Raw genomic sequence first — 11,854 nt, 5'->3', positions numbered from 1 at the left:
CAACACCTCGAATCCCCTGTGCCCAAGTGCCAGACACAGCTGCTTCCCTGCCCATGGCAGGGGGGCTGGGGCTGGATGATCTTTAAGGTCCCTTCCACCCCAAACCATTCCAGGATTCTGTGATTTGCCCCGTGCCCCCTCGAGGGGCTGTGTCTGGCACAGGACCGCCAACCTCACTGCTCACCCCCTTCCCAGCAAGGCCAAGGACACCTTCAGCTCCTGGGTTTAGGAAATCTCAACCTCCCAGAAATCTTACAAAGGACCAGACACCTTCTTGCAGCAAATATTAAAAGCTGTGGCCAAGTAATAACAACTGTTTGCTGCAGTGTCTGTGCAAAGGTTGAGGCAATTATGGCTCTGCAGACAGAAGCATAAAAGCCACAGAGCAGCTCCTGAGCCACGAGGACCCTCCTGAATTGTGTACAGACCACATGAGAGGGGTGTGAGAAGTGGGTGCTGCAGAGCCACCCTGGCAGAGAGGGACCTGAATGTCCCTTGGAATCCCAGGGTGCTGCTCAGGGCTGTTGCTGGGTTTGATTCTTGCAGCCTGACCCGATGGTAGGTGGTGAGTGGAGCCTCAACAGGCCCTCACTGGCCAGCAATGCTGGCAAAATAAAAAAGGAAATGCCAGAGACTGGGACTTTCCCTGGGAAATTAGACATAGAGGGGCTATTTTAATGTGGCTACATACAAGGTTCTAATTCTGGTTTCAGTTTTGTAGGGACCAGTGTGTGTGATGCCATAGGGTGACCTCTGCATCTGCACAGTCGTTCCCAACAAATTCCAAACACCCCCAGCACCCTGCTACTCATTTTCAATCAATCCACCACCATCCCTTTCCATGTCACAGTCTTGCAGCAGACCTGGATGACCCCTTCAAGAACCAGCACCCTGGAAAATGCTGAAAGCAGCCCCCAAAGCACAGGGAAAGAGACTCAGCTGTCCGTGCCGTGACCCTGTTTGCAGTCACCCCTCTGCTGTTGGTATGAGAGACCACGAGTCAGGAAGGAGCTTTGGCAGCCTTCAGCAGTGTGGGCTGCCCCTGGCAGGGTCTGCCAAAGGAGGCAGAGAGTTTGCACACCTGGAGAGGTTGGCACTGTGTCGTCAGTCCCTCTGGCAGGGGGGCAGAGAGAGAGAGGGAAGAAGGGACACAGAGAGGGAGAGAGGCCAAAGGAAGTCAGAAAGAGCAGAGGTGCAGCACAGAGCTGATCCACACTGCTCCAGGAAATTCTTGCAAGGTATTTCCCCGTGCTGGGTCACCTTAGAGATCCCAGCGTTGTGATGGGGGTAGGAGAGTGTCCTTGGTCCACTGCAGACAGGGAAGGTCGGACACCAACACTTGACCTGGATGAGGCAGTAGCCTGGAGGTCCTCCCATGACACAGATCCCAGCAGCACAGGCCACCTGCACCACTGGTGCCCTGATCCCTGGTGCCCCGCTCTCAGCCCTCTCCTACACCACCTGCGTTTGATTTTCCATGGCCAGAGATGACCCAGATGCAAATTTCCCCAGGAACCATCTGGTGCATCCTCCATCCTCCAAAAAGTCCTGCACAAAGCCCTGAAAGAGCAGAGTAACCTGCATGGTTACCATAAATGATGTGAAATGTTGTATTTTAAGTAATTATAGACAGGGGCAAGTACCTCCTGCATGACTTTTAGGAAGGCACATGGGTGTTTGACTGTTACACTTAAAAATGCAGAGCTTCCCCATCCTAAGGAAATTTGTTTCAGCTTCTAATTTTTATTTTTCTCATGTGGCCAGTTTGGGTTAATCTTATTTTAACTTGTCAACCAGGATACTCCTGCCAGATGGGTAAGGACATGCTTTTGTCTTCCAGGTAACATCCTGCCCTCACCAAATATACTCACACCATCTCACCCTTCCCTTGGATAACCCATACATTGACAGAATGCCCCAAGTACTTCACTAAGCAGGTTCATGCCTCCTGGAGTTGCTTTCCTGGCTCTTCCTGAACCCTGCCTAATCCTCCCCTGTCAGTTCCAAAGACAGGTCTTGAGACTGGACAACACCATTTCAGTAGAGGTCTCCTCTCCCACACGATTTCGGGTGGATTCCAGAGTTTCAGGGGCAACACCCCAGCCCTTATCCCCCATTGACTCAGGGCTGACACTGTTTGGGTTCCCACCAGACTCCATCACCCTTCTCAGCACTCCATCACCCCAGATCCTGCAACCTCAAAGCTGTCAGAGGGGCTCAGGGCTCGTGCTTCCTCTGCCCAACACTGCAGGAACCTCCTAATAAGCCAACAAACACCCTCACAGCCCAACAATCAACCTCACAAGCCAATGAACACCCTCACAGCCCAACAAACACCCTCACAACCCAACAATCAACCTCACAAGCCAATGAACACCCTCACAGCCCAACAAACACCCTCATAACCCAGTGAACACCCTCACAACCCAACGATTAACCTCACAGTGCAATGAACACCACCACAACCCAATGAACACCCTCACAGCCCAACAAACACCCCTCACAGCCCAACAATCAACCTCACAATTCAATGAACACCCTCACAGCCCAACAAACACCCTCACAGCCCAACAACCACCCCTCACAACCCAACAATCAACCTCACAATTCAATGAACACCATCACAGCCCAACAATCAACTTCACAACCTAATGAACACCCTCACAGCCCAACAAATACCCTCACAACCCAACAATCAACCTCACAATTCAATGAACACCCTCACAACCCAACAAACATCCTCACAACTCACCACATTCCTCATTTTCAGCTCTTCAGCCCCTGGGCAAACACCTTCAGCTGAATCTGCCTGCAGTTACTCCCCAGACAGGCCTCCCAGCAAGGTGGCTCCACATATTTTCTTAATGAAGAGGAGACTGATTATCCCAAGGGATAAAACCTGCAGCCCCACATCCTACAGAGGAGCCCCAGTGGCCTATGGGGTCTCCAAAAATCAGTGAGACAGAGGGCACTTGTTACTTGCCTTTCCACAACTGTGGCACAGAAGAACCAGCTTGCAAGGACTGAGGGACACTTTGCTTTTAACAGCGACATCAGGACATAAATCAGCTTCACCTCTGCTTGAGTCTGCCTCAAAGCAAAAGTGATTTGTCACTTGTAAAGGGAGTGAGGATGCAGGAGGACCCAGCTTTGCTCTCCACTTTAGCAGGATGGGGTTGAGAAAGGCAGCCCAGCGTGGGCACCTTCCCTGCATCCCAAGGCTGGTGCTTGGAAACTCAAGGCATGTGCCAAGCCTTACCAAAAGTCACAAGTGAAGCAAAGCCAGCCTGGAGGAACGTTCTTCTGCTTGGCATTGACATCCTGACCTCACAGCCTCCTTTAAGAAAGCCAAAAATGCTCCAAGTCTTGAAGACTTTACTTCAGCCAAATGGAAGTTAAATCATGCCCCAGCAGGCTGTGGTCTGGTGTCAGTGGTGAGGGACACATACAAAACACAGTCCCTTCTGGAAAGGTTACAGTCCAGAGGGGACTTTTAAAATCCTTTTTTTTTTATATAAGCTGCCCTACTTTCTCCCCCATGCCCTCTCCTCCCTCTCCAGCCTGATCCCAGACCCTCCCAGGGCACAGGGCTCCCAAACTGGGTTAGATGATGCATTTTCTAAGCATCTGCAGGTCTCATTTACCAGCATCCACACAAGAATAAATACCAGGGCCCTTACCTGTGAGCGTGTGAGGAGAGGCAGGGAGAGAACCAAGAGAACCAACCCCTCCTTGAAAGCAAAAACCAGCAAATCTACTGTCCACTTTTCCCAGCAATTGGCTCTGTGGGGACCTCTCCTCTCCTCTCCTCTCCTCTCCTCTCCTCTCCTCTCCTCTCCTCTCCTCTCCTCTCCTCTCCTCTCCTCTCCTCTCCTCTCCTCTCCTCTCCTCTCCTCTCCTCTCCTCTCCTCTCCTCTCCTCTCCTCTCCTCTCCTCTCCTCTCCTCTCCTCTCCTCTCCTCTCCTCTCCTCTCCTCTCCTCTCCTCTCCTCTCCTCTCCTCTCCTCTCCTCTCCTCTCCTCTCCTCTCCTCTCCTCTCCTCTCCTCTCCTCTCCTCTCCTCTCCTCTCCTCTCCTCTCCTCTCCTCTCCTCTCCTCTCCTCTCCTCACGATGTTGCTGCCTCAGCCCTCCAAATTTAATTACCAGGTAATTATGCATCACATTCAGTGTTTTGGTCCTGGCAAGGGCTGTGTCACCAGTGTTGAGACCAAGAAAGGCATTTGCTCTGTGCGCTGGGAGCCTGAAACTCCTCTGGGACCTCTGAGTCTGCATCTCTCACAGGAAAACGCAGAAACCAGGGACAAGCCCCATGACAGAGTGGGGACATCATTGCCACAGGGCATTCTATGGTCCCCAGATCACAGGATGCCATTCCCAAATCTGTCTGAAGGAAGAGTGGGGAAGGGAACACGATGAGGAAGACACTTTCTTTTTGGCACATCCTTTACTAAGAGGTATTTGCCGATAAGCTGATAATCAGGTGGCCTGGCCACCCCCAGGATGTTAGACCTTGGTGCTTAGAGAATATTTGATCATACACTATCTCCATTAGGAGTTTGTAATCCGCTATCACGGCATTTGAGAGCCATCTGAGTATAAGGAGATTTTTATTAATGGTTCATGAGCCTAAAAGTCAAAATTGACTCTCAGAGCAGATTTTAACAGTTTGTGTGGGATTTATATATTTATCTGTCTCTTCACCACCTCTTCTCCCCCCCACCATCACCTCCCTCTGCTCTGCCCCAGCACTGAGGTGCAGCAGCAGCAGGCAGACACCAGGCAGCCCCAGCAGTTGGAGATGGCATTTCTCCTTCCCTTCTGTCTTTTGCTCTGTTCTCTCTTTCCCCTCCTTTTTCCTTTCCTTTCCTTGCCTTCTGCCTTCTGCCTTCTTCCTTCTTCCTTCTTCCTTCTTCCTTCTTCCTTCTTCCTTCTTCCTTCTTCCTTCTTCCTTCTTCCTTCTTCCTTCTTCCTTCTTCCTTCTTCCCTACCTCTTTTTTCTCCTCTTCTCCCTCTCTCCTTCCTCCCTCCTTCTTTCCCTCTTCCTCCTTTCCCTCTTCCTTCTTTCCCTCTTCCTCCCCTCCTTCTCTCCCTCCTTACTTCCTTACTTCCCTTCTTTTCCCTTCCTTCCATTTCCTTCCTTCCCCTCCCTCACCTCCCATCCCTGACACCTCCCCACACGCAGCCCAGTGCCCACCCAGCCCAGCCCAGCCCTCACACCATTCCCTGATCCCCAGCAATCCCATCCCTTCACCCCAGCACAGCCCCTCTTCCCTGTCCTCTCTTTCTAACCTTCCCAAACCCATTCCCAACCCCCCAGCCCTACTCCCACCCCCCCAAATCCCAGGTAAAGGCAGTGCCAGGGTTGGGAGTGGGAGTTTGGGGTGTTCCTTTGCCACTCCACTCAGTACCAGGTGGTGAAGCTCCACTGCATGTCCCTAAATCTGCTTTTTTTTTTTTTCCAGTAAATCTCCCCTGTCTCCTTGGAAACTGGCAGTGCTCCCCAGCCCCAGGGTCCTCCTGGAAATACAACACCCCAAAAGTTGTCCCTGTTTTGGGGCTCCCTGGGCTGGCTCGGGCTGGGGTGGGAGCAGGGATGCTCTGGTTACTGGGGAGCCCTGGGAAGAGTGGGCTGGTGCTGGTGGGGAGTGGAAAGGAACATTGGGCAAGGTGCAGGCAGATGGAGAGGGAATCAGACGAGGAAGCAGAGCAGGAGCAGGAGGGGCTGAGCCGAGGACAACCAGGGAGCAGGCAGGGAGCAGGCAGAGGTGCTGGAACCGGCATTCCAGGCAGTTCTGTTATGGTTGCAGTCCAGATTTCCCTCCTGTTTTTCTGCTATTCCAATTTAAGGGATTTTTTTCCCCCCTCCATTGGGAAATGCCACATTGGAGAGCAGGTAGAGGACTTGTTTGTATGTATATTTAGGGGGGCTGGGCAGGATACCTCAAATCAAACACCCTCCTCAGCAGCTCTTTGCCCTTAAATCCAGCTTTCCAACACTAAACTGGGCTGTGGTTTCCCCAGCTTTTCCCCAAATTTTATTGGATCCAGGATTGCCTACTGCAGCCTGAGTTCAGAGGAAATGAATTCTACCAGGAAATGTAAAACATTAAAAATTAAAAAGGAGTTAAAACACTCTTTACAGAATATTTTGCGTTTGCCAGCTCACCTTGGGATTTTGCCCTTTGCCCACGCATGTGCCCATTTAAATTAAACTCAGAAACAAACGGAGAGAAAATGTGGGAAGTACAAAAAGCCAGGGAAAAATCAGAGAAACTCCTGCTATGAATTAGCTTTTTCTGATAAAAACGAGCACTAGCTGGAGGAGCTCATCCCTGACAGACAGGGAAATACTCAGGAAAGAAAAGTAAAAGATAAGATGGGGAAAGCTAAATGCAAAAAGAGGTCTTAAAGAGGCTTTAAAAAAATTAATAATCAAAAGCTCAGGAAACAAAGAGCTTTTCCAGGCAGGTGGGATGCTGTGTCCCGGTTCAGTAAGGACTTGGTTTTCTTGAGCATATTTTTTTTGAATACATTTTTTTGGGGGGAGAAGTAAACTTTGTTGATTTGAAATCAGTGGAGAAATGAAACTTTCCACGCTGCTGCCTGGGAGATGCCGGCGGCAGGGACGTGGCTAGCACTTCCCAAACCTCCCCTGCATGGATCCTCCCGATACAAAAAAAGAAATGAGAAAATCCCTGACCGACACACGCTAACGTGAGGCAGAACAAAACCTTGCCTGCACTCAGAGTTGTTTATTTTGAAGGCTGCTCTCTGGTCGTGGTGGTGGGGGACAAAAATGGCACTGCAGGAAGGAGCGGTTTGCTGGTGCCCGTGGAAGGGGCAGTTTGGATGTTGGGATGCAGAGTCCAGGGATGGCTGGAGAGGCACCATGGCTGCATCATCGCTTGGGCTCCCCAGTCCTGGGGACCAAGGCGTGGTGCTGGTGGCCCTGGGTGACTCACAGGGTGCTGGTGACAAGCCCTGAGGGACAGCAGGTGACAGGGAACTCTCTCTTTCCAGAGGCCCATTTTATTTGCTGCTCTAAATCCAGCCCGAGTTCAGGGCTCCAGCAGCCCCAGCGCTGCACGCAGGAAGGAGAGAGGGAGAAAGAGGGAGAAGGACAGAGAAAGAGCCACCAAGAGCAGGGATACTTGGGAAGGGCCTGATCCTGCATCCTGGGGCACTGTAGCTTCAGCTTGTGAGGTTGTAGCTCAAGCACTTGTCCCTCTCCTTCCCCAGCACCTCTGCTCAGAGCATCCTGCCTGATCCAGGTTCCCCCTTCTCCTGCCTGGAAAGTTTAGGGCTTTCCCCAAATGCACAACTGGGGACTCCATCCCCTGGGAAGCCACAGAGCAAACACACCCTTCCCTCCCCACGCAGAGATTCGGCGAAGCTGGGGTGGGAAAAGTCACGTTATCCAAGGTCTGCTTGTAAGGAAAGTTTTTTGGTTAAAAAAAATTTCAAAAATAAAATAACGCCCCTCCTTGATTTTGCTTCCTTCACCTCGGGGAGCTGCCAGCAGAACCCCTTTTGTCTCAGCCCTGCAGAAGCAGCCAGACCCTCCTGGTCCCCCGTGCCCGGCTGCACCCGAGGACGGCATCGCCCCTTCTCCGTCACTCGCCGGCTGCGATTAAAATGGAAGACAACCATCAGGTGTGCTAGAACCATTTTAATATAATTATACATATCTGCCAAATCCAGGAAAAAAAGGTTTATGCATATATATCTTTTTTTTTTTTCTTTTTTTTTTCAGTTAACATCTGCAAGCATAAACGACAATGAATTTCTTGGTTTAAATTCATCCAGGTCAGAGCAACTGCCCAAAGTCCTGTTGGATTTGACGGTTACTGCCGGCGTGGCCAGCAGTAAGTGAGCTCCAGAGGAGTTAAATGTCCTCGGGTGGGGTATTTTCGGTCTTTCCTCTTTCATTCAGAGACAGTTTGTTGTAAAAAGTTTCAGTGCAGTTCACCTCGGGTGAAAGGCGATCGTGTTTTTTGCGTTTTTCTTTTTTTTCTTTTTTATTATTTTTTTAAATATATATTTTTAATTATTTTTTTTTTAAAAGATGATAATAGGTAACTCAGTTGCTCTGAATTTCACTTATAATTATAACCTATTTAAATCACAGCAGAACTCCCGCTGGTGCAGAGTTCATAGTTGCATACAATACAGGAGATCACAGTTTTGAAGTCTAGCACAGATTAAAAACCACAGATGTACCATTTATATAAGACACACACTGATTGTCTCTTAAAAACTACATATTGACTCCTTATGAACATTATCTTTTTTTTTCTTAATCTTTAAATAAAGTAGTGCAGCTAGGACAATCAGTCACACAACCCACACAGCCCTGAACCAAGTTCTCCGGGTGCCAACTTCAGCAAGTTGGGCATGAAACAGTTGGATGAGCTCGAGAGAGAAAGAAAGAGGGAGGGACAAAAAGAGGGAGAAAAAGAGAGATGTTGTCCATTCTGAATATTTTAACCGAGGGTTGGCTAACACATTGGAAACCTCTGGGTGAAGGATCATCTTTCCACGCACACACAAAAAAAGAAATAAAAACCTAGACTCTCTTTTTTTTTTTTTTTTTTTTTTTTTTAAAACTGGCCCATAGGTGGGACGATCTCCCACCTCTTCCAAACAAAGAAACCCAACAATTGCCTAAAACTAGAAAGAACACAGATGGGTCTGTCTGGTTTCTGCTCACTAGATGATCTGTCCGTTTAAGGCCTTCCTCCTCCGTTTTTCCTCTTTATTATTCCTTTTCCAGAGCGTCTGAGCAGGAGATGAGTCTGAACGGGATCACACCAACACTGTCCCCCTCTTGTTGCCGTCGGTTTTTTTGTTCGTTTGTTTGTCCGTGGAGTTAATTTTCTCTTTAATTTAACCAAGACCTGACTAAAACTGGAGCGCTCAGCCCAGCCTGTTCGTTCTCGTCGCGATTTCTCTCGGTATCACAAAGGTTCTTCACAAAACCTGGAACTTCCATGACGATGTCTGGTCCTTATAATCCAAGCAGTCAGCATTGAAGTTTAACTTCCAGGAGGCGGTTTGGTCTTTATAATCCAAGCAATCGGTGGTGGAGTTAAAGCCCAAACTGGAGGCTCCGTAGCCCTGGGTGGAGAGGGAGGCTGGAGACTGGTTGAGGTGGCTGGTGACTGCGTTGGCACCCATGGGACTCAGGGTGGCCCCTGGCCCTGGGAGCTGGTGGTGCATAGGGGTCAAGTAAGATCCACAGTCCATCCCTCCGAAATAGGAGGTCGATCCAGCGTATCCTTGGCTGTAGCCTGATGCCTGGGTGTAGGTCATGGGATAGGATCTCTGCATGCAGGAGGAAGAGGTGGACAGGGGGTCTGAGAGCGGGGAGATGGACGCCGGGCTCCAGATGGACACGGGGGCACTGCTGCTGGAAATGGTGGGGACTGAGGTGCTGGAGGGGGGAGTGAACTGCCCGCTGGTCCCACTCTCTGAACTCACTTCCCGGGCTGGCGAATTCTTCTTTTTAGCCGGCCGCACCTTGTTCTGGCCCCCGTTCTGCTGCTGCTGCTGCTGCTGCCGGCACTTGGCTCGGCGGTTTTTAAACCACACCTTGAGACAGAGACACAGGGGAGGGAGAGAGAAAAAGCCTGGGGTTAGGGATGCACGGGCAAACCCAAGGTGGGAAAGAAACGATGGCAGAGAGATCTCACCGGGGGGAGACCTAAAACTGTCCCCCAGGAGCAGGGGGTTGCAGGCTGCTGCAAAGAAAAGCTCCGGGGCTCCCCCTCCCTGAGATCATCAGCAGTAATAACAAGTGGAAATCACAAATCAAATTCCTTAATAAGGTCACTTTTGGGGGAGAGGGGGAAGCATTCCCTCTTTGCTGTTTGCCAGCCAGGGACCCCCAGGAATCACTGTTTAAGGCCTATTGAAGTCGAGCCCTTAATTAGAAACAATAGAACATCAGAAAAGGAGGGCACAATTAGTGAAGCAGAGGTAGGGGATGGGGAGGGGGGTAAAGATGTCTCATTTACCCTCCAAACAGGCTCTCTGCTCTCACCCCCTCGGCCAGAGTTGGCCCCTCAGCCCATCTCACCCCCCCTTAGCCAGGCCCAAGGGGCTGGCTCTGGGGAGGTTTTGTGGAGAGGAGGATGGGGGTTTGGCATGGGGGCATCCCAATCCCAGCCACCACGCTCCAGGGGAACATGGCACCACACAGCCTCGGGAAGCCTCACCAGGAGGCAAGTGGGAGGGATGGCTGTGGAGATGCCCTGCCCCTGCTGCTGGGGTGTTCTGGATCCCAGAGAGGGCAGCGCCCTCCTGCCCTGCCAGCAGCACCTCCAAAATGCTGCCTGGATGGGGTCCGTGCAGGCTCCTGCAGAGGAGACACAGCCCAGCTCCAGGAGAGGGGCTGCCTTGGTGGAGGGAGCCCCTCTCTCATCGAAGTCCCCTCAAAGGGGACAAAGTCTGTACTGGTGTGAACTGGGATCCCAACCTGGCCCAGCTCTGCAATTGTGGTGATCCCTGGGGAAGGGGGGGGGGTCCTTTGTGGCTTCTGCAAGGCCCCCAAATGCATGCAGGGCATGGGATTTGGGGGTGCTGGAGATGGGTATGGAAGGTTCAGAGCTGGGATCCAGGATCTGCATCACACCCCCTCAGTGCAGGGGGAGGAAGGGGGGCACACTCCAGCCCTGGGGATGCAAAATGCCACTACACCCCCTCACTGAACCCCCACCCATCTCCGACCCTCCTTCACCCCACAAGGGCTTGATTTGGCTTCGGGACTGAATCCATTTCCTAAACCAGTCCCCTCGTCTCCCTCCCCGTCAGGCACAGGCCAGTCCAACCCCTTCACGCCGGCATGGAGGGGAAGGGCAGGCAGGGCTCTCCGGAGCCTCTCCGCTTCCTACCTGCACTCTGGACTCGGGCAGGTTGATTTTCAGGGCCACCTCCTCCCGCATGAAGATGTCGGGGTAGCGGGTCTTGGCGAAAAGAGCCTCCAGCACATCCAGCTGCGCCCGGGTGAAGGTCGTGCGCTCCCGCCGCTGCTTTCGCGGGGTGGCTGCGAACGGAGCCAGAGGCCCTGGCTGTCAGTCAGCGACCCCTCAGACGCCGGGGTTCCCTCCAGTCCCCTCCCCAGATGGGCACCCACATTCCCTCTCTTCTCCCGGGGAACCCGCACTCCCAGGATCAGCCGCCACAGTGCGGCAATCCCAACTCCGCATCTCCCCTGGATGCGTTTGGAGCCTCTGGCCCCGATCCCCAGCATCAGGGTCTCCCCTGTTTGCAGCCCCTTTCACCCATAAAAAGTTGGGGGTGAGGAAGAAGGGAGACAGAGGGACCCCACGCCCTCACCCACCCAAGCCAGCGTGATCCCTGCGCATGTTGTGCCTCCAAAATCCCAGCGGCTTCTCCTCCGTGGAGCAAAAAGGGGGAGGGAAGAGGGAAGAAAAACGTGGCTTACCGGGGTAACCGACGGACGGATGCAACAAATCCATGCCCGAGGTTGTGAGACTCAGGCCATTGACTGCATAAGGTGGTTGCTTAAGATAAGACATCATGCTAAAGTTGTGGCGGGGAGGAGAGTTGGCCGAAATCCGGGCGAGGGGGAGCCGGCCGAGCGCCCTGCCTGCCCCGGGCGGTGCCTGGGGGAGCCGTCGGGCGTGGGGGGGCCGCCAGGTGCCTGCGCAGGAGGGAGAGGAAGGAGCAATGGAGGGATGAAGGGGGAGTCAGGCCAGCTCGCTGCCCCCCCCCCCCCCGCCTCCCACTCCCCCCCCCCCGCTTTTATCCCCGCTGCCTTCCCCCCGTCAATCCTCCAGCTCGGACCCCAGCCGGATTTGGGAGCTAGGAGAGACTGACTAGATAAACGCATC

At 52.4% G+C, this 11,854-nt stretch overlaps 1 protein-coding gene across 2 annotated transcripts; it reads right to left on the bottom strand.

The window, feature by feature from the left end:
• Positions 1–8,912: 8,912 nt before the first annotated feature.
• On the bottom strand, positions 8,913–11,542 carry OTX2 (orthodenticle homeobox 2). Of its 2 annotated transcripts, none has more exons than XM_069016079.1 (3): positions 11,446–11,542; positions 10,892–11,064; positions 8,913–9,590 (listed from the first exon to the last, which is right to left on the bottom strand). In XM_069016079.1, the coding sequence occupies exons 1-3, from the start codon at positions 11,540–11,542 to the stop codon at positions 8,970–8,972; spliced, it is 891 nt and encodes a 296-aa protein (XP_068872180.1). In that variant the 3' UTR covers positions 8,913–8,969. The 2 variants fall into 2 exon arrangements, with proteins under 2 accessions (XP_068872180.1, XP_068872181.1); XM_069016080.1 differs by having other exon boundaries at positions 10,892–11,043.
• Between the last annotated feature and the right edge of the window lie 312 nt (positions 11,543–11,854).

Source organism: Aphelocoma coerulescens, chromosome 5, assembly GCF_041296385.1.
Source record: "Aphelocoma coerulescens isolate FSJ_1873_10779 chromosome 5, UR_Acoe_1.0, whole genome shotgun sequence".
Taxonomy (NCBI): domain Eukaryota; kingdom Metazoa; phylum Chordata; class Aves; order Passeriformes; family Corvidae; genus Aphelocoma; species Aphelocoma coerulescens.
This window is presented reverse-complemented; position numbering and strand designations above follow the sequence as displayed.